At 32.2% G+C, this 23,892-nt stretch overlaps 1 protein-coding gene across 1 annotated transcript in view; it reads left to right on the forward strand.

The window, feature by feature from the left end:
* The window catches only part of LOC129226598 (arfGAP with SH3 domain, ANK repeat and PH domain-containing protein-like), an 82,356-nt gene extending 64,211 nt beyond the window's left edge, over window positions 1-18,145 (forward strand). The window contains exons 21-26 of the mRNA XM_054861223.1: window positions 1,435-1,548; window positions 1,755-1,926; window positions 9,257-9,311; window positions 9,753-9,826; window positions 11,061-11,176; window positions 17,936-18,145. Coding sequence (XP_054717198.1) covers window positions 1,435-1,548; window positions 1,755-1,926; window positions 9,257-9,311; window positions 9,753-9,826; window positions 11,061-11,176; window positions 17,936-18,145 — 741 coding nt within the window. The remainder of the gene's footprint in view (window positions 1-1,434; window positions 1,549-1,754; window positions 1,927-9,256; window positions 9,312-9,752; window positions 9,827-11,060; window positions 11,177-17,935) is intronic.
* Window positions 18,146-23,892: the final 5,747 nt, after the last annotated feature.

Here is a 23,892-nt window from a genome sequence, read left to right on the forward strand (position 1 = left end):
ACTTTCGGAATTAGAGACCATTCTGCAGGAGGAATGGCTTAATATTCCTTTAAATGTTGTCCATGACCTTTATGCATCTATACCCCGTCGCATTCAATCTGTTCTTCAATCAAAGGGTGGTCCAACCCCCTATCAATAAAGGTTTTTCCTTATTTCACAGGTATTCATATTATTTTGTCCCCCATCTGTAGCTTTGTGCTGAGAAGTAAAGTAAGAATGAACAACGTCAAAAAGCACAAATTGCAGATTACTGCAGACGTATGTTTCAAATCCGTGACTCCTAAGGTTGTACTGTTTGGTAGTCAGTAAGAGTAACAAGGTTGGAAAATACTTGTGTGAAGTGTGAAGAATTATTTAAATTATTTCATCGTTTTTTTCATACGTACATTTGAAAGTAAACCCCTTGCATTTTCTTTCTTATACAGTAAAACCTGTAAAGTTGACCACCTTTGTAAGTTAGCCACCTGTCTAAGTTCACCGTTTTTGTCAGGAACGGAATTAGTCCTATCTTACATAATGAAGGAAAACCTCTGTAACTTGACCACCTCTCTATCTTGACCACATGTCTATCTTGACCACTAATATACACCAGCTTTGGTTTGGAGCATTGTAAAAACCCCTTTGTAAGTTGACCACTTGGCAAAAGCATTAGATTGTACTAAAAGTTTTATCAGTTATGGCTCGAATAAGCAACCAGACATTTAAGAAAAAACCTGGGAACTTGTTATGAATTTTTAGGAATTGTTAATTTCAAGTAAGTAGTTTTTAATAAGCAATGAGATTTTTTTTTTTTTTTTGATCGACTTACAGAAATTTTAAAATTGTATGATACCTTACACGTCATTCTGGTAAATAACCTCTAAAAATGTTCAAACAACATTTTTCTTGCTGTTTTAAAGTAACGTTAAACAATGAAAGTGAGTTTAAAGTGTTCCAATTAGTTAAAAAATGAATGCATGGGGCAAGAAATTGAAATAAAAAAAAAAAAAATCATTACTATTCTCTACAAGTTGGCCACCTGTCTAAGTTGACCACCAAAGTACTGCACTGCAAGTGGTCAACTTACACAGGTTTCACTGTATATTTAAAGTGAAAAGTATCACTGTAAACAGTGAACTGTAAAATTCTGAATTATGCAAATGTTCCGTACTTATAAGGTAAGGAAACTAGAAGTTTTTTTTTAAAAGGTTATGCCGTCAATTTTGTTAGCTACAAAGCTCGTAGCCATGAAATTCATGCTGTACATTATAACATACTGAATAAAAGATTTGCTTTTAAATAAGTGTCTTCTGATCTCAACAGACGGAAATTGTTATTTAGTTATCATGGTGAGTGTAAATTATAAACGCTTTTAGTGGTAATGTATTCTACAATAAGAATCATAAGTTTTTATGAAAATGTGAGCCTCATCTTTTGTTGAATTTATCTGTTTAGCTAGAGCATGCAATGCAGAACAAAAAGACCTTGTTTGAAAATGTAAATATTGATTGGGGTTTGTCGCAAGAAGATGGCTCAACAGATTTCAGTGATGAAGATGCAGATGAGAAAGTAAGTTTTGTATTTTTATTTGTTTCTATCTTTTGTGAGAGTAATATACAATAATTTTATTAGGTTTAATTGAATGATATTTTAAACATTTCCTCAATAAAATCAACTGTTGGTATAAACCCGAATTTTTGTTTTATGAAGCAATAAGTTAAGAAAAAAAATCATGGTATTCTGCCACTTGTTATTTAATTGTTCTAATGTTCCAGGGAGGCCAAGTAACTCCTGAACATGTAAATCGTTCTCGGCCGTCCAGTGTTGTTGGGAATGAATCTTTAACGAGCAGGTCCAGTTCTGTAAGCGAAACTGTGAAGCAAAGTCCACTTGTTACACCACGCACAATGCCCCCACCACCTCCTCCACAAAACAAAAAACCATTTAGTAAGTTACCTAGAAAGTTTATTTCTTTAAAATGTCAGATATTTTTAATTTATTTCTTTTATAGGACTTTTTATTGTAAGATAAATTACTGTCATATTTATACGTTTAAAATATATTGATTATTGTTTTGGTAAATAAAAGTATAGCTTCTTTAAATTACAAAAAATTAATTCTAGTCTTAAATGATTTTTAAATTTAGATGTGTAAAATAAGAACTTTGCAATAGTAGTCGTAAATTTTGTATATTGCTAATCCTGTGCATTTATCACACTACAAGTGAAATTAGGTATGGCATTAAGCTTTTCTAGAGCAGGATAGCTAATTTTAATCTGTAAGTGATTGCTTTTACATTGAGCCCACAACTTGCTTATTAAAATAGTAACTTAAATTTGTCTAATATGCTAGCAGAAATTTTAAATTATAGTATTTAAGGAATCATTATGAAGTTTTAAAATATGCTGCATTGGTAACAGTTGCTGGAGTATTTTATTTTATAATATTGAAAAATATACTAATTTACAGTTCTAAGTTATTATGTAAACTATTGTAATTTGAGTGGTTTATTTAAGGGGTCTAAGGACCTTTAACCTTCAAACTTTTAGACTTTTTGGAAAAAATATATGTTATGCATAATTTAATTCTGAACAATTTGACACCTTTTTTATTACAATATGCAAAAAAAAATTTTAAGTTATCATAAAAATGCGTAAACTTTCCCCATAGAGATTTATGTTAACAGACTCTGTTTAAGCCTCTTTTTCTCAGGTGCCGGGTTCTTATTTTGTGTGCGTGATATCTCAGAAAGTTTCTTATACATTTCCGTAGAACTTTTCATGCATGTTTTTCTGGTTTATTATTATGATCTGAACCTTAATTTTAACTGAAAATGAAATTAATGTTAAAAAAATATATATTTTTTCGCCCAAAATTTTGGAAAATTTTGATATCAACTAATAAAATTTCAAAAAAATAAATAAATAAACAAATATTAATTTAAAAGAAATAAATAAATTTCTGTTCAGATCGTAAAACTAAACCAGACAAACACGTATTAAATGTTTTAAGTAAATATATAAGAAACTTTTTGAGACATCACGCACGCAAAACGAGAAACCAGCAAAACCGGCACCTGAAGAAAAGAGGCTTAAACAGCAGCTGTTAACATAAATCTCTATGGGGAATGGTTACGCATGTTTACGATAACTTGAAAAGTTTTTTGCATATGGTAATAAATTAGGCATCAAATTGTTCAGAATTAAATTATGCATAACATATATTTTTTCCAGAAAGTCGAAAATTATGAAGGTTAAAAGTCCTTAGACTCCTTAAATATTAGGTTCTATAGATTAGGGCTAATATTAGCATATTGTTGCAGTTTGCAGAATTTGGCATGTCTAATGACTTGTCATTATGTGAATGTCTAAAATATTTTTATTTCATTGGATTATTAATATACTTATAATGGTATGAAGGTTTAAATAAGCATAATTATGAAACAAATATCGAAATTAAATATTTGAATTGTTTTTATTTTAAATTTACTCTTCCTTGTAGCAAATTCTAACTAAAATTGATGAAATACCAAAGAAGTGTTTACAGAAAAGGTATTTTGGGAAAATTCTTTTGGGTATCTAATTGTATGCATAAATTTTCACTTTGTGTGGACTTAAATAATGCATGCATTGAATTTTGTTTAAATGTTATAAGTATATTTCAGTGAAAATTTAACTGCATGAATTCACATAAAATAAACTTTTAGTCTCACTCAAATGCCGTTTTTTAAAAAAAATCTGTATGTGTGAGTGTGCTGACAGCTCATAGGTTCTTTTTTCTTTCTTTCTTTTTAAAAGAAATTAGAGGATTTAATCTTGAAAATGAGACCCTTCATCCGCCATTGATGCAAATTTCTAACTGACCGTGCTCAATGTACATAGTAGTTCTATGCTTAAAAAAATCAACTATTTTACATTGTAATTCATTCGAATTAGTTGAAAACACTTGGCCATGTACGTAAAAACGAAATTGAAAGACGGAATATACTGCCATGGGAAAATAAAGAGCAATATCTGCAAATTTTTCCTTTTTTTTGTTATCTGTTGTACTTTAGTTTCACCCTACAAGCTTGCTTATTTAATTTCTGCTAAAAACAAAGCACGAAAAGAAAAGTGCCAATGAAGATTTGCTAACCGCATGAACTAAAATGTGATTCTGTGTACCTAGATTATTGTAAGATGCTTAACTGTAAATTTTTGCAGAGTTCTTGCAATCTTAGTAAGAAATGCAGCATACAAGCATCTTAGCCACCATGCTGGTTGATGTTAAAGAATGAATAAAGATTACTTTAATCTTCACATTATGGTTCCTTTTATTTTTAAATCATTTTAAATCTACTTCATTTCTGCATTGAATAATTTTCTTTTCTTTAAACAATGAATCAATTCATTCATTTACTAATACTGTAGATTCTGTCTAATCTGAACACTCATGGGACCGAACAAAAGTGTTCAGCCGATTGTGGGGCGTTCATCATAGAGGAAGATTGGATAATGGATGTGTATTTGCCGTGACCATCAAAATGTGTTCAGAATATTGGGGTGGTCACATTAGGGAGTGTACAGACCAAGAGAGTGCACTATTTCTGCCTTGTAGTGCATGGTAACAAGATAATTTCTTTGGTAGTGTGTAACTTTTTAAAATTATTTTTTTTTTTTCATGCGTTTTGAATTTTTCTTTGCTATCTTCAAAAAAGGTACTTTGCTCTTCTTACCTTTGTCAAAAGATATCTTTTGATACAAGGGCAATGATGACAACTTTTAGTCTCCAATCTATAAGCAGGGCTCCTCACATTCCCTAAAAAGTCCCTATTTGCTTTGAAAAAAGTCATTCTTGAATACGCTTTAAAAGTAATTAGGTCTTTATGTATTGTTTTCTTACTTAAAGGCATTAAAATAATTCTAGAAGACCTAAATTTTGCTAATGTTTTAAGCTTAGTATCTGGACGACCGAGCCTCGCTCGGCTTTAAAAGGATTATTTTTTTGTCAACTCGTATTTTTTTTAAGGTTCAATACTTTTCCAAATATACTTGAAAAGCTTCACGTTAACAAAATATTAAGCACTCGACCTTCTTATAACACTTAAGTATCAAACAAAGAAGATTTTGAATGTAATTAAATCAACATTTTGTTTTAAACTATCTGTTACATTTGTTTCCGCTATACAATTTTCTTGTCGGTAATTAAAATATTTTGACCTTGGAGCCAGTTTTTGCTATGGTGAAATCGGTTTTTACCGAATACTTCCTTCCATACTATGATGCGTTTTACGATTTTATCCCAATCGAGGATTTTCTTTTTTAATAAGTACTTTTAGTGTAGTTGGTCACTTTACGCCAGAAAATGCTACATAGAGCATGATATCCATCAAAACTAATGATCCACAAACCATTCCAACAAATGATAACAACTGTGTTAACAAAACATAAAGTCTCTAGACATATGTTTTTTTTGAAACAAAATTTAGATGTGTGATTTAAAAAAAACATATAAAACTATTTGATGTGTAAAAAAGGATATAAGTAAATAAAATAAGAGGGTCAAGCAATAGTTTTTGCTTAAAAAAAAAAAAAAAAGCCTTACATCGACTTACATAGTGCTTTTGAATTTGTTTTTAGTCAAGTGTGATTGAAATGAGCCAAAGTGGGCTAATATCAGCCAAGCCTGGCAACCCCTAAGCAAGTTTAAAATTTTAAAGCGAGAAGAGACATATTTTCATTGTTATGGTCGCAAATCGTCTGCCTGATGCGTCAATTCACAGTTTACTTCAAGGCTTAACTTAATTAGACTTTATATTAAAAAACTTTTTTTTTGTAAAAATTCGCGTTTTTACAGAAAAAACACTGATATAGATGAAATTAGAATGCTAAACTACAATTAAATCCGAAATTTCACCGAAATCGTTAGAGCCGTTTCCGAGTTAAGAAATATATACATACCCACAAGAATTGCTCGTTTAAAGATATAAGATGTGTACGTTGTTTAGGTCATATTGTTTTGAATACATATATAGTGCACCTCAGGATTGTCAGAATTGTCTTTGGGTAAGTCCATTTCAAAACTGGTTGAAAATAGGAGAAGGTACAGAGGGGTTGCTATAATAAAGCTGTGACAAAACAAGTTTTTTTTCCTGAAGCCTCTTTGTTTGCTTATAATAAAAAATAATTAAAAAATCAAATGAAAATTCTTATGATAACCTCCCCAGTAATGTGCACTCTGTGGAAGTTTTGTTTAGCTGATCCTGTTTACTGCCCTCTTCATTTACCAGGGATTTCATATTTTGGGACTCTTTCCAACAAGTGCCAATAATGCTGAGGCAGACTGTAAAATGTCAGTTAATCTTAGCCATCAAATAATATAAATTTGATAGTTCCATTTTAAGATCAGATTTCCGAAATGATTGCAGTTCGTGTAATTTTGTGACATATAGGTCCAAAGATGATTTTGATAGGAATTGCTGAGCAGAAAGGATTTTTATTTGTATTTAAACACTAGTTATATAAAATCATGTTTCTATTAACAGTAATAAATGGAAATGTGTGAATGAATATTACATATAAATAATTTATTGCAAGTATTATTGCTTAATGCGACAATCATTTCTGGCTCATTTAATTTTTTTTAAATTTTGCCTAAATGAAGTTGAAGATAGAGTACGACTTGCAGTCGAGTCTGATCTTTTTGAAAGACTTTGTATATGCCGCATTACCCAGGGTCCTAGCCCCTGCCAAATAAAATCTGTCTTTCAATGGCTTAAAAACAGCTTTTGCAATTTCATAATTTCCATAGCTTCTTTGGTATTTCATTAATTTATTCCATTCCCACTAACTGCTATACCTTTTGCTCCTTTTGCTTAGACCTTAATGTTTTTAATTTCCCACAGTCCCTGGTTTGAGCTCCCATGGGAGCATGAAGAAACGTGCAGCTCCCCCCTCAACCTTCCCAAACTAGTGGGCAACAACAGTCCTGCAACTCCCTGCCATTCCCGCACTCCTTCCGACCCGGGCCTTACCCAGACCCCCTTCGGGGGTCATCCATCGGCGAAATCATTCCACAGACCTAGTTTCCTGCAGCTCGCATTCTAGCAACAATTCCAGCACGTCTATAGACTTCAGCTTCAATGGTGATAGCTTAAGGCTCCACCAGACAGCTGCAATTACCTTTGGTAGGAAAATAGCATCCTATATGAATTAGTGATGGGGAATAAAACGAGAACTGTTGAAAATCAAAATATCGGGAATCGAGTTCTTCCGATAGTCAAGATCTTCCGAAATCGAGAACTCGAGCCATTGATAATTGAAATCTTTTGACATCGAGAACCTGAGTGTTTTATAATCAAGATCTTTTGAAATCGAGATACCACGAGCAATTCAATAATCGAGATCTTTTGACATCGAGAACTTGAGCTGTGCTAATTGAAATCGTTATACGCAAAATACACCGCCACCTCAGTTATTCCATCCGAGGACTGCAAGTTTCGTGCTTTTTAGCACTCATCAGCTTGGAATAGGAATCAATATCTTGGCTCCCTTAAGAGGATTTTCGCCTCCAACTCATGTGATTCCTATTCTGGGCTGATGAGTGCTAAAAAGCATGAAACTGCTGTAATCGGATGAAATAACTGAGCTGGCGGTGTATTTTGAGTATTTCTGCCTTAGCCCTGACTTAGGGCGGTAACTTACTACAAAATAAAATTGTGATAATCGAGTACTCATGATAATATCGAGTTCTCGAGTGATCTTGAATAATCCAGTGATTCGATTATGAGCACTCGATTATGCCCATCACTAATATGAATATTTACTCCTTTGTATTTTGTTTTCTTGCTCCTTAAATTTTAACTCATTGCTTGCTGCTAGAGCTGTTTTGTTTGTTTTTTGCTTGTCTTTTCCTTCTAATCATTCCTTAACAAAATGGGAAAAGTGGAACAGGAAAGTATAATGGTGGAGGCTATTATCATACCTGCCAACTTTATAGATTATTTTCTCAATTGTTGTTATATATATATATATATATATATAAAAGAAAAAAGAAAAAAAAAACTTGCAGCATTTATGATTTTACTCTTTTAATGCATTTTTTAATGATGATTTCCTTTCTTCCAATCAGTTTTAGATTTTTGATATTTCAGTAAAATTCTAGTGATTTTTCACAACACTAGCCAAATTTCAGCATTTTTTGATGACTGAACTATATTAACTGAAAAATTTTAAGTCATAAAGATTTGCTTATTTAGTTAAATGAATGGATTATATTTTTCACTGAATTGTTAATGATCTGCTTTTGAATTTGATAATAACTGGATTATGTTTAGATTTTAATGAACCTAACTGGATTGCATATAGAGCCCCAATAATCCAAGTTCATTCTAACTAACACCAACTCGGATTACTGAAAACTTAAATTATTCAGACTGCATAATAAAATTAAAGTACAAAACTCAATTTGGTGTACAACCAAAGAATAAAGAGATTAAATAGTAAATATGTATTACACACATATTTTCAAATATAGATTTCAAAAAAAAAAAAATATTGTAAATAATCAAACTAGAATGACGCAAGTTAGAAAAAAAAGCCGAAATTCTAAAAAAAAGAACACTGGTTTTGACATGCCGATGATTAATTGATGATAAATTTTAACAGCTTGCAAATAAGGAGGGGTAAAAGTATATTTACAACACTAATAGAGCAAGAGCCCCTGAGCATCAGACCTACATCATTGAATAAAAAAAAAAAAAAAAACCCAGTGGCACAACAGCCCATGGGGGACAAGGCCTTCTGTGCCCCTTTCAGTCTTCCTGACCAAGAGCTCTGGGGTGCTAGGCAGATGTTCCGGTTTGGTGGTCAGCCGAATTTAATATGTTTCGATTAAGAACATTTAAGAGCTAAAGATAAATTAATTTTTACCAGATTTTTATGGTCCATTACCTAACTCGAACTTTTCAATTTTTGATTGTTGTGAAGACTTGTGAGCTAACTGTATTTAACGAGTCATTCAGATCCTGAAGGTTAAATTTTTTTCCATGTTTAAACCATGTTTTTTCCATGGTTAAACTAAAGATTGCAATATCAAGCTGACATCTCTTTTTAGCAGTTTTAGTACCCGAGGTGAACCGTAAATCAGTATCGGTATTATCATCTGTTCCTAAAAGAATTGCCAAATATGTTAACATCAATAATTTTCATGATGAACTTTTCTTCTGTTTTGTTATTCACTTTTTTCTTTTTTTTTTTTATATCTGTGACTAAGTTTTCATTCTTGTTTTTAATATTAGCACCAGGTGCCAAACAAGTGCAGCCAAAATCTTCTGAATATCCTATGCTCAAAAGGTATAGAAAGTATTCTATATTTCTATCAGAATATTTTATTTGAAAGAAGCCTTATTTATTAGATAATATTCTCTAAGCAAAGGCAAAATAATCCTACATATGTCAATTTTTTAAATATGCTTTTGATTATAAAAACAGCTCAAAGTTTTGTAAAATTATAAAGAATGAATATTAGATCACACACACGCACATAACGGAAAATGATATGAGTTTATATTGCTTGCTCATAAAATTTTAAATGGGTTTTTTTTTCATAGAATGTTTTTTTGAATATAAATATTGTTGAATTAGTTATCTAGCTTGCAATTTATTCTTATTACAATAGCATGAACTAGTGCATTGAAAAAGTTCTAAAGTTCACAGAATCTGTTAGGTTTGTAAGAAATAATTTATAGGTATTTCTATTTATTTATTTATTTTTTTCATTTATATCTTCTCCAGTCTGGAAAAAGCCATTGTTTCTAACACAGGGTCACTTCAAAGACCAAAATGTCCTCCACCACCTACGCCTCCAGGTAAAAAAAACGTATTTTCCATCCGCATTTAATTTTATTCAATTATTTTTTCTTCCATTTAAATCCCAATTGCTTATACCGTCATTAAACTGTTTCATTGACCATTTGTGTATTCAATAGTCACTCTTGTAATTTAATTTTGAGATATAGTCCTGCAGATGAACTTTTGGGGGATACAATCAGACCTCCATATTTCAAAGTAGCAAATTGCCAGGAACAAATTCGGTATATATAAATTTCGATGTATAGAAACGATTTAAGTTTATCCTAAAAATCTCCTAAAGCATTAAAGTTAAAGCTAATTTTCACCAACTGTAATGCTCTTTCATGTTTTTTTAATGAGTTTTCTGTAAGTTTCGGCACTTTCCTTACAGTTTTCGGATTTCTCATAATAGCAAGGAACTTCGCTTGCGAAAAAACTAAATTTTCCAGAAATGACATAGATTTTTGCTCTTTCATACATCTTCATTCTTCTTTTATTTAAATTGAGCCGCAACATTTGGGAATTTTCGTTTTGACAATATAATCGAGCGAAAAGTAAAAAAAAATCAAGCTACTTAACTTGAATGATTTTCACTGAAACTAAAAATACAAGGAATAATAATCAACTGACAATAGGGATAACTTGAAACTGATTTTTACTGTATTACTAGTTGCAACTAAGATTTTAAATAAACTTGAGAGAATTGGAACAACGACTTATCTACATGCCTCTCAACCCTAGATTCCTAGTGAGTTTCATAGCAACTTTTAGTAAACGTAATTTTCTTCCCTAACCTTCATTTTTCATGAGAAAAGCAGTCTAAAGTGGAAAAAAAATCTATGAATGTAAAATTTTAGAGATTTTTTTCGATATATAGAAACAATTTTTCTATGTAATGGACATGGAAATTTGCTCGTACTTCAATATATAGAAAATTTTGATATGTGAAAGTTCAATATATGGAGGTTCGACTGTATTTTCTATTCTTTCTGAAATTAATTGCTTATCATAAACAGGCAATAAAGTATAATATTCTTTTTTTTATTCTGTTCTGAAAAATACAGCGGATTATTACTGCACTTGTTCTGAGTTTTATGCTTATTGTGTAGTATATTACTAGAATATTATGCATCAAATATATTTTAATCAAATATATTTTTTAGAAAATAATTCTTGCCAACATATTTTTCTTACTGTAGTACAATTGTTGGATTTTTTTTTTTTTTTTTTTTTTTTTTTTTTTTTTCCCAGTTGCTTTAAATGAAACTGTAGAGACTTTGAGCAATGGACAGTCATCAGACAGCTTACCTCAGTCATGTGACTCAAACAGTAGTCAAAGCCAAACACCTGTACCTCCTCCAAGAAAAGTTAGTTTTTTCACTTCTAACTATAATTATCTCTATTACACAAGTGTTCAAGTTCTCTCTTTTATGATTTCTCATGATAAAATATGTTTGTCTTCTGGTTATTCATTATTATTTTTGAAGTTTTAGTTAGTGAAACAAGTAGAATATTATGCTAATAAGAATGATGCTACAAATAAGGCCTTGAGAGCAAAAGCACTGTCAACTTTTTTATAATTTGTATTTTTACGCCATCAGAAATTAGTTTGAATCTCGTCTACTTCAAAAGAATGCAGTGTGAAGTCTGGATTTACACCATTTGCCAATAAACATTAATCATAAAACGGAACAGCAGTAGGGATTTTGTGCCAAAGTAGCTACTAAACCAGTCAATCAAAATCTTCTTTTTTTAAATTGACTAACACCAATTTTGCTCTCAAGGGCTTAAATATTGACCTGCGGCCCAAAGCACACTGCTGAGTCTGAGGCTACAGGAACGAGGACTCGAGATACCGAGAACTCTTAAATTTTATTTCTTCACATAATCAAAGCATTGCTAATACAGTTAATACTAGTCTCACTTTACACCAAAGACAAGTCAGTAGGCTGGCCTGATATTACTCTTATTAGGAATTTGCCATTGACGCTTACTTGGGGGGGTCCTTGCTGAAGAATCACTCAGTGATCAGAATTACGTGCAATTGCACCCCTCAGCACCACTAAGGTTCCATCGCTTTATTCGCTTTAAATCCAAGTGTAATTTAGAAAAATTAAAGGGGGGGGGGGAATAAAATCCCTAAAGGAAAAAAAGATTAAGCAAAAGCAAATGCTGCAGTTAGATCACGTGGCCATACATCATCGTGAATTGAAGATCGCAAAACTTTGGCTATGCTTAGAAGTTATGCCGTGCTCTGCATTAAAATAATAAAAAAAAAAAACTGTTGCATATTTTTGAAAATTTTTCTTTTTTCTGAAGAAGATGAAATGTTTTTATTATTACATGGTTTAATTTTAGATACTTTTTGTACAATGTTTTAAGCAAAAAATTAAACCCATAAAAAAATGCAAAATAAAGGGTTTTTCGAAAATTCATAAAAAATATAAAAATTGCTCCATTTGAAAAAACTTTTTTTTTTTCATTATACTTAAAATTAAATTTCCTACATTTTTGTAAAAAAAAAGTGTTTTTCTGGCACAATTGGTTTGGAGTCTGTGGCATAAAAAGTACTAAAAACTGCTAAAAATTACATAAAATATTGAATAACTTATAACTAACTAACTATAAGTTTTTTATAAATAAACTAGCTGTACCCGACGCGCGTTGCTACGCCAACAAAAAAATACATCATTATACTGATTTTCATGACAATCGGTTGAACGGGGCAGAAGTTGCTACTCTGCAGTGCCACCTGGTGGCGAGTGGCTTCAATGAGCATATTATGCACCTTCTCCGTGGAAAAATACATATATATAGCAATTTTCATAATAATCGGTCCAGGTATCAAGTGAAGCCGTGACTATACTCAAATTTTGTACTCACGCAGTTTGCAAGATCAATCAATCGCTAAAAATATCAAATAGAAAAAGTTTTTAAATCTCCCTGTTGCATGAAAAGCCATAAAACAAATACAGAAAGAATTTATTTGTTCAAACTCAAGAAAAATGGCAACAGCTAACTTTCTTATCAATGAGATCTTTCACGCGAATTAATTTCTGCAGCCGATAATTTTATTCGTATTTATCCAATGGATTGTGACTTAAATTGGAATAAAAAAGGAACTATCGATCGGATTTTTTTCGAACTGGTCTATAAACATTTCCCAGTACCAAAAATAACAAACGGTGAAAGTTTCAGCCAAATCTGCCCGGGTAGTTTTTGAGTTCATGGATGACATACAGACAAACATTCATTTTTTATATATATAGATTATGGTCTATGTTACTTCCTGATAATGTAGCTTTCTGTTGTGAAAAGGTTGGTAAAAAATCGTAGGACTCGACCGATGCATCGGTGCCGATGGTTTCAACAATTTAGCCATCGGCATCGACATCGGCGGCCGATGCTAACTTGCAGTAAACATCGGCCCATCGGCCTTAAAAACATCGAAAAGCCGATGGAATTGGCCGATGTTTTCGAAAAAAAAAGACCTTTGCTGTTTTTACTTTTTAATGCAAAGCAAAGGGAGTTTACTGTTTTATATATAAAATTGTTTTACTTCTTATTCCTATTCAGAGTCACAACTGACTACAAACTGTATTTATATCGAGGACTGCCATACTAAGTGCCTTGCCTCCATTATTTTTACATACCGATAATTGTTTACTTAAACTTCCGTATGAATTTCTATTTTAGTCACCCCTGAAAGAGTTTTTTAATACTGCATTCAGGTACGAAGCAAGTTAATTATTGCGTTGTTTCTTGCGGCTGGATGTACGTATGTATCTCTCATAAGTCATAACTCAAAAATGGTGTGCTGTAGAAGGTTAAAATTTCGCATGTGGGGTATGCGTACGTTCCAGTTGTGCACTTCCCTTTTTGTTTTCGATCGAGTGTTCTAAAAAGCCTATTTACTCATTTTTTTGTGGCTATTAATTACTTATTTCAAGTACAAAAACTAATATAGCGTCTCAGAATGACGACCATTTGGTGATACACTCGATACACTCTATAACAAAAAAATCGACGCACCAAGAAGGAGTGATCCGATTGAGACGAAAATTGGTGGATAGGAAGACAATGCACATAATAGTAAATGATTAAATTCTTAGAATAATTGAATAATTTATGTCAGAGTTACAGTAACAAGTTCAATAAGGTATTGACCCGCCTCTATCCTGGATACAAGCTGAAACACGACGTGGGAAACAACCGATAAAGCTTTCCGGAGGTTGTCCTGCGGTATTTCCGGCCAAATTCGCTCCAGTTGTCGAACGAGGTTATCAACATTCCTTGCCAGATGCAATCGCCATTCCATCATATCTCAGACATGATCGATGGTAGAGAGATCTGACGATCTGGCAGGCCACGGAAGAGTTTGACCAGCTTGCAGACAGTTCATAGCAACACATGCCGTATGTTATCTGGCATTGTCCTGCTGAAAACCAGCCGAGGGGTATTGCAAAAGGAATGGCAACAAAACAGGTCTTAGGATGTCGTCGACGTATCACTGTGCAGTAAGAAAGCGCTGTGGACAGCTGATTGGACAATCACTCTGTCATCACGATCTGTTGTGACCCTAGGTCGACCGCTAACATCCTGACGCTGAAACTCTGCCATTTTCCATCTATCCTTGCCAGCATCTTCGAATCGCCACATCGCTTTCGACTCAAATGACGAGCGATTCTCCGATTTGACCAACTCCGGTCCTCTTTCAATCCAATGATACGACCTCGTTCAAACTCTGACAGTTGCTCGTAATGAGCACGAATCATGCGGCGAGGCACTTTTAAGTTGTTGAAAAGGTAATCTGTATCGCAATCAAACCGAAAGTGTTAACAACCTGTTGAAGAACTGCTCTTTATATACATCTGCTGGATGCCCAGTTTCAATGTGCTGGAGATCAAACTATTCATTTATTGGACACCAAATTTTAATCACTTGCACATCTGGTCAAAACAATCATGCCATACAAAATTCCAAAGCAATCGGATGATTGCTTCTTGATGCATTGATTTTTTTGTTATAGAGTGTATATTGCCGAATTGGAGACCATGGAAATAAATATTAGATGGCGAAAACCGTTTTTTGTGTCATTTTGTTAGATTCCCGTTGAACCGACGGTAATTTTTAGAACACTTGCGTGCTCCCCCCCCCCCTCCCTGTATTTCTGAAAATTAAACTCTAGTTGCACTTCCGAGTTGTTTAAAACTAACACCATTCATAAAATTAGAGATTTTTTTTTAAACTTAATCTATTGTTTAGGAAGAATTTCGAGCATTAATGTAAGAAATTGATTAAAGACGTTTTGAATGGTGATATAATTCGGAAATCAAAGGGACTTTTGAATTTTTTCTTCGGAAGTGCTGAAGTCGAATCAGAAACTCTTCCGAGGCGTTGGTGGTAGCTGTTCTGTACTTAAAAAAATATGAGGCCGAAGTTGGGAACGAAGTTGTAAGGTTGTGAGTTACTCCAAAATCAGCGGGTGACCCCCCCCCCCCCCCGCCCCTCACTCGTCGTTTCAAGCATTTCTTAAATATTTAGCGATTATTTATTTTGCTCAAGAAATGTCATTTTGCGTATCTCATTCTTGTTTCATCTTTATTTCGTAATGCCGCCATCTTTTTTGCATCATTGATAGCGATCGATTTTTTTCTATTGTAAGTAACTATTTTCATGTATTTTTATAAAACAATGAATGTGTTATTTTAGTTTTCATCAATATTTTTAATAATAATGTTATAGAAAAGTTTCGAGGATTTTCTATTAAGCAATTTTTTAAATTTCAGCAACTTATTGTTAAATTGAAACATTTAATTTGAACTTGCTTGTAGTGCTTCATAAAAGATTTTAAACAATGAAATTGTTCAATATTATGTGTGCAAACATCAGATCAAGTAGTATATGTATTCAGTTAATATTAACTTGGAGTAAATATCGAGTTTGTTTATCGTAGCTACGTTTTAAGAACCTCACTCTTTTCATGGCTATTTCTTTTTTCAGAAAAATTTATGTCACTGTTATAGCTTTTATGAAAAATGCAAATTTTTCTATTCATAAATTTTTAATAAGTATAAAAAATATTCCTATTATGATTTAATATTGTAATTTATCTGTTACCTTTTTCATTTAATTTCATGACAAAAAAATGTCTACGTGCAATCTTTCCACTTAAACTGCTTAATTTGTTGGCGGGTTTCATATTTTTTTTGAATGATTAAACAACATAATTTAAAATTTTTTTAACTATGTAAAGTGTACATAATCCATACATTATTACAATATTGCTGAAATCTTAGTTATATGTTTAATTTAAAAAACAAAACAAATCAGTTGGTTATTAAACAGTCTCTTTGTTTTTCTTCCCTTTTTTTTATTCTTCTTTTCTTTCTTTCTTTTTTTTTTTTTTTTTGGCTGTTCTTTTTCCATCATTATGCAACAGTCAAAAAAAAAAAAAAAAAAATGGCATAACTACATCCTATATAGATTGTACGTAGTACGATCCAAAATTTCGGGGACAAGCTGTATAAAACTTTACTCAGAATAGTTCACAATTACCGAAGCACATCCATTTTCAAAGGGTCACCTTGAGGGACTATGTACTTCTGCCAGTGTTCGTATAACTTTTGGAAACACTCCTGGAAGCCTTTTTCGCAACCTACTATGATGCAGCTTTATATTCTCCTGACGGAAGAAAGTGGCGTACATGCGAATGTTTTTTTTTTTTTTTGCTGGGAACAGGTAAGAATCACACGGAGCTAAGTCCGACGAAACGTCATGTTATTTGTTTGTCATATCAGAGTATTGATCAATCAAACCGAGCATCCTCAGCATGAAAGTCGCCTTCTTCCCCACGATGAAGTTAAAGCAGCAGCACAAGAGGCCTTTACAGGAGGTTGTGAAAAATGGCTGTCAGGAGTGCTTCTAAAAGCTATAACGAACGTTGGCATAGTCGTTCAAAGTGATTATTTTGTAGATGTGCTTCGGTAATGTGAACAATTCAGGGTATAGTCTTATATTGCTTGTCCTCGAACTTTTAGATCATACTACGCATGTATGAGTTTTCAACTTACTATTTCATAACGTTTCTGAGTGACGCAAGTTTACGCATATGAAGACATCACAAGAGAACTTGCGATAATTAACTGAGGAGGTGATCAAAATGGATAGTTTGATCGTCTATATGTTCTTTAGTACATATGCGTGTACAGATGTGCCGAAAAAACTTGTGAAGTTTAAATTGGGCGATCGTAAAATAGAAATTAGGTCGGCATTTGATTTTTTTTTATTACAAGTCCTTATTATTAGAAAGGAAGTAAAGTGAAAAATGAATAAATGATCCTTTAAATCCCTGACAATCTTATCAATGTATTTCCGTTAGGTTTCTTTTTTTTTTTTTGGCCATCGGCCTACGGCATCGGCCATCGGCCATTTGGAGGAAAACAATCGGCAATCGGCCATCGGCCATCTTTAAACAATCGACATCGGCCCATCGGCCAAAAAATGCCATCGGTCGAGCCCTAAAAAATCGGTCCAGTAGTTTTGGAGCCTATTCAATAGAAACAATCATTCAAAAAAAAAAAGTTCATATTTATGTTAATAGTATAGATATATGTGTATGTAGCTATTTAATTATCTTTTATTATTCACAAATATGTTTCTTAATCAAAAGAAAGTATTTATCCAGAACAATCTGGTACCTTTCTACTGTAAATACATATTATCATTTAAACAATTTGAATTAAGATGAGTCGAGGAAAATCTGTTTTAAAACTTAATAAAGAATTGTTATGTTTGCGAGCAAAATACATTTGAAACTGAGAAACTACACTCAAACCTGTTTTTATGCGATCTTTTTTTGAGTGGTATATGAAAATTTCAATCAAATTGGGACTCACTTATCTTTAAAACGAGTGCTTAATAGGATAATTTTGAGCAAAATTTTTATGCGATTGTTTTACATGCGGTCCTTATCTACCACACAACAACAGGTTTGAGTGTTGTTATATGTTTTATAGGTTGGCTTTATAAAGGTATTATACTGAATAAAATATTGTAAGCTGCTTTTCGCCGCTGTTTCTGCAAATAATTCCTACAGTTCATAAAAAAAAACTTATTTGTTACAGAGGCATGACACGATAAAACAAAGACGCTGCCGTGCACTGTACGATTGCGATGCCGATAGAGAAGATGAACTCTCTTTCAAAGAAGGCGAAGTGATTATCATCATTAGTGAAATAACTGATGACGATGACTGGATGGAGGGCAGTATTGAGGGACAACCGGAAAGACGGGGCGTCTTTCCGTCTAGCTTCGTGCACGTTCTGAAAGAGTGAGCTATATAAATGCAATATTGTACCTTTGCTCCCCCGAAAACCTTTCAAGGGCCTTTTGTATAATCTTTATGAGGTTAGTCTTCCGGTATGTTGGCTGCCCTTCGCACAAACTGAAAAGCTTTTCTTTTTGGTACACTATACTCCTATGAGATTCAATTAACTATTTAATGAAATCGTGTGCAAAACTTGCTTCTTTGCATAAGTGCTTTTTATCTCGTTTTGTTGACGTTTCTTTCGTATGATCAAAATATTATTTGAAATTGCCAGTGAGAAATTTGTGTTAATGATCTGTTCTACGTATTGAAGTATTTTTTTAATCATTTGTTTTTTTGTCTTTGATTTTATGAGTAATCATTTTTGGCCTCCCATTCTGTCACAAGTATTACTGAAAATGTGTTATTTGATTTGTTATTTTATGTGTTGGAGATAAATATTTTTCCAACAATATGTTGTGAGAAATAATTTTGTCTTGAAACTAGTCATCTTGTAAAAAAAATTACAAGACATCTTGCTTTCTCTTTGTGTGTTAAATATATTTCCCCCCTCCCTAAAAAAAGTATTTCAGGTGTATATTTGTGGAAGTGTTTTGTGCTCAAACTTAATATTTTTATTTTATAATTCACGGAGATATCACATAAGGACATTTTTTAATACTTTGTATGACATTTTACTGTTTTATTTGTAAAATTTCTCTTGATTATTTTTTTCAATTCGCGTGAGAGTACAGTCGAACCTCCATATATCGAAGTAACAAATTGCCGGAAAAAAATTCGATATATAAAAATTTCGATGTATAGAAACAATCTTATTTTATCCTAAAAATCTCCTAAAACATTAAAATTAAAGCTAATTTTCGTGTATGAAACCTAATTTCTAATTTATACGAGCATCGGATTAATTGAAAGTTAATTAAAAAAATAACAGAAATTACATTTTTGCGCCTTCATACATCTTTATTCATTGTCAATTCAACTTGATCCGCAACATTAAGGGATTTTCGTTATGACAAATCCAGAGGAAAGTAAAAAATTAATCTACTTATCTTGAAGGATTTTTACTGCAGCTAAAACGACTAGGAACGACAATCAACAGACAAAAGGGATGACTTGAAACTGATTTTACAATGTTACTGGTTACAACTAAGACATTTGATATAAACTTGAGGGAATTTAAGAATTCTGGAACAAAATAACGACCTATCTACACTCCCTTCAACCCCAGATTCCTTATGAGTTTCGTAACAACCTTTAGTGAACATAATTTTCTCCCCTAACCTTTATTTTTCATGAGACAAACAGTTTAAAGAGGAAAAAAAATCTACGAATGTCTTGAAAAAAATTCGATATGTAGAAATTTTTTCGATAAATAGAAACAATTTTTCTATGTAATGAACATAGAAATTTGCTGGGATTTCGATATATAGAAAATTTTGATATGTGGAAGTTCGATATATAGAGGTTCGACTGTACTTTCATGTTGGTATGAAGTTACTAAATTGCTCTTCATAATTGAAATGAAATTTGTGTGCTCTTATGCATTATTTCAATCACATGAGTCCATTCTTGAGTACTAAAAATTCGAAAATTAAATTTCAAATCCTACCATCCTGAATATTCTTATTTCAATCACTATTGGAATCAAAACAATTGCATTATAAATCAGAATTGTGATAAATATTTACAATTTTTATTGCATCTCTGGAATATATATATATATATAAAACTAAAAAACAAAAGAATTTAAATGTTGTATTTCGTAATTTTTTAAACATGTACTTGTCACATGTTGCATAGTATACTCTTGAGATTACATAATGATTAACATTACAGTGTAAAATTTTACCTTGAATTAAATTTGCTGTGCCAAATTGCATTACATCCATTTGTTTTCCATGTTTATGAAAGAATACAAAAGGAGAATGGAAGTTTGCTCTAAAAATGGGGAAAAAATCAAAAATGTTATGTGTGTGCTTGAGAACATTTGATCCCTGTTTATCAAAACACAAACATTGACTGTCTCAATCTTTGAACATAATTTTAAAACAGCTTAAGATATAAGTTACAAAATCGGAGAAAAAAAGTTAAAATAAAATAAATAAATTTGTAAAGTTGTGTGTTGAAATTCAGGATCGCATTGGTTGACAGCAATCTGTGAATACAAGTGATGTTACAAAAGACGTAAATATAATGTGCAACTTGGTTATAGTTAGGCTTGCCAGATGTCCCGGTTTACAGACAAATCCCAGTGTTCTGACCGGTTTACTTCATGTCCCAGTAAAAGATAAATTTGATTATAGATGACCAAAAAAAGTCTAAAACTGATTTAATTGTCAAAGATTATTTGGAGATTATTTGCTATATTAATTACTTTGTCATTTGTTACATTAACGTGTAAAATTAAAAGCAGATTAACTTGTGAAATTGCCAGTGATTAGTAATATAATTGTAGTGAAGATTTTTAAAAGATTAAAACCAAAAAAGACCTTCTGAACAAAGTTACAGCAAATGAGAAGTACACGTAAATATTGTTCAAGTTTTTATTCTGCACTCAAAGTGTTTCAGAAAAACAAAAGTAACTAAAATATTAATGTGTAAGAAATAAAATGTTGTAATTTATCTGCTTGTGCAGGGGCAATGGCGCCCATATGCAACATTTAAAGGGGGGCTCAGATATTTTCCCCATGGTTTAGCAGGATATTTTCCCCATGGAAACCAATTTCAGTACAGATTAGTAAAATTTGACATTTTAATGGATTTATTCATTTATGGCTGGAGAACTTTTTTTACATTTTTGTAAAGAAAAAAGTGCTAAAAGCAAGGAAGTTCTCATTTCTAAGGGAGGGTTTGAGCCCCCACTTGTCCCTCTATATGGGCACCCACATGCAGGGGTGATTGTAAACTCAAGTAAAATTTTCTAAAAACCATGAGAAATTTTCGAAAAATATAAAGCCTCCCCCCCCCCCCCCAAAACTCTTCAAATATACATACAAAAGTTGATTAAAAATACCATTTTAAAAGTTTTTTTTTTATACTTAAATAATTTTCCAGTTTTAGAATGTGTTGTCAATCCAAAATTATCGAAAATGACCACCCAAAATTTTTGGATAACAAACATTCCTGTGCTTGTTTCATTTATTATTACTCCTGGTTTGGGTTCATAATTAGTAACCATTTATTCATAGCTTTGAGAATGAAATACTCTTTTCTAAAACAGTCTAAGAACCGGCTAAGAGTGTGACACATTTTCATGCTCGTTATGGGGGGGGGGGGGCAAGCCTAGTTTAGTGATAAGTCTTACAACGCCAAGAAATTTTAATCCTTTTCATTCACCCATAAACAGTAATGATGACTGTTCGTTACCTTTCTTGGCTGTAGCATCATGAATATTCTGTTGCTGAAAAAACTCTCCGCATTTACAACAGTTTCTCTGTAAATTTTCTTGCAAGTTTTCTGCAAAAATTTAAGCAAATTCTCCTTCAAATCTTTAGTGTCACCAAAGAGGTTCTGGATCACTATTCATTATGGGTCAATCACACTTGGTCATTATTTCAAGAGGATACTAATAAGCTTCTCTATGAAGAAAAATCAAATCACCAAATGCTACCTTCTGCTAACCTGTATATTCTGGTGCAGTTTTTAATGGTGTGTCTTACTGGCGTATTTCAAATTTTAACATATGTGCTTCCAAAATTATTTGACCGGGATAAACCTTTTTTAAAGCTTTTCCTAAAGCTAAAAGTAATAAGGGTAGTGTATTACTATTGGATTCGTATTTAGAATGTTGAACTGTAATCTCTTTTCCTTGTACTTCTAAAGAAATTAGCCATCTCGAATCTTAATTTGCAATAAAATCGTTAATCTTAACAGTAGTAAGCATTTCAATTTTTCTTGATTTAGAAATGAGTTTTTTCTTTGGTTTTTTATGTTACTGAATTTTTTTCCTGCAATTATTTAGAAATCTCAATCAATTAACTTATTCAACGATGCGCACAAAATAAATATTGACACATTGTTTGCACAATAGAAGCTAGCCTGCAACAACTGCATTTCGTCTACTGATTTACCTGGAAACAAGTACCTGAAATCTTAGTCTATGCAAGGACCAATTTGTCTAACTGTAGAGCAGGTTGAATTTTTAAAGTTTCAGTTTGTGAAGCACGCTCACCTTTGTGCTTTGAAAATACATCCGACTATTTTTTCCCTGAGCTATTTTTAAAAATACTGATTTTGCTTTTGACAATAAATGTTATTTAATTTTCCCACGTACGATTCTATTTTTTTTTTTTAATACTGATAAGCAGCTCAAATATATGATGTGTAATAGATGTATTTTTAAATTTTTTTTTTTTTTGGCAATATAAATAGATTTCTATTATTTGATCACTTAAGAGCAAGAGAAATCCGCTCAATTTTTCAACTATTTTGCTGAATAGATTTATCAATTGATGAACTTCCAATTAATCTGAGTCAACTGTACTTAAAGTATTAGATCACAGATAAATGTTAGTGTGATCTTAAAAAATTGGTGCTGATTATTTACTTTCCATTGTAATACTATGTATGATATATGAGTAAAATATCTGAACATATGTATGCCACAAATTGTGCTTAAAATGTTTTGTCATGAACTATATTATTTTTGTTTGGTGAAAAATTAATCAGTTGTTTTCTTTAATGTTTTCCTTGTAGTTTGGATTGTTCAAAAAAAAAAAAGGAAAGTTTCATTTTTGTTGGTTTTGCTTTGTTTATTGTTATTAGTTCATAGTTATATCAAAAAAGAAGAAAAAAAATTAATGCTCAACACTTTCAAACCTTTTTTTGTTTGTTTTTGTCTTTGTTTCAATCTGTCAAAAAATTATTGATGTTGTAGCGTCATGTGATCACTACCCTTTCCAGTCTTATATTATCGATTGCAGCAAAAAAATTACCTAGCAGTTTAAACATATGGACAAAGAACAACGACGCAAATTTTTAATGTCGGCCTGGGTCCGATATAGGATTGCAAAGTGTTAATCTAGACAATGAGTTTTAGTTCACGCATTTTAATTGCAAGATGTTGACACACATTCTGCAAACATTTTAGCAAATATCACATGAAACTGAGCTGCAGATTCCAACAACATTCTCACTCGATCATGGCAATCGCACTACATCATGACCTAGGTTTGCCAGCATGATGTCCATAATTGTTCTCCCTTCGCCAAACTGGCTCTATGTAAAGGTGAGGATTTTACAGATTTCAATGAACTTTTAAATGTGTACTAAATATATAGTTAATTTCTTTTAACATAACAATAGTATATTTTTTAAATGTTGTTGCATATTTGTTTTCACAATTTTCGTAAAATATAGAAACCAATAACGCTCCATAATAAATGTATCCCACTTTCTGCCAAAAATTAAAATGTCAAAATCCTTCATTGTGGCAAAATGGGGAAAAAAAATAATAATAAAAACACAGAATTATTTAGTCTTTTTATATTTTTTAATCTCTTATGTTATTTGTGAAGCTCAGTGGCTCAGTGGTAGCACTTCCCACTCCCCATGCTGCAGGCCCGGGTTCTATTCCCGGGTTGGGCATGGTTGACTCAGCCGTTCATCGCTTCAGTGGATCGATAAAATGAGTACCAAATGTACTTGGGAATCAAACACTGGGGGTTCCCTGTTAGGCTGACCACCTAACAGTAACATCTGCTTTGCACCCCAGAGCCCCTGGTCAGGAAAACTGAGTTGAGCACAGTAGGCCTT

Source organism: Uloborus diversus, chromosome 7, assembly GCF_026930045.1.
Source record: "Uloborus diversus isolate 005 chromosome 7, Udiv.v.3.1, whole genome shotgun sequence".
In the NCBI taxonomy this organism is placed as follows: Eukaryota; Metazoa; Arthropoda; class Arachnida; order Araneae; family Uloboridae; genus Uloborus; species Uloborus diversus.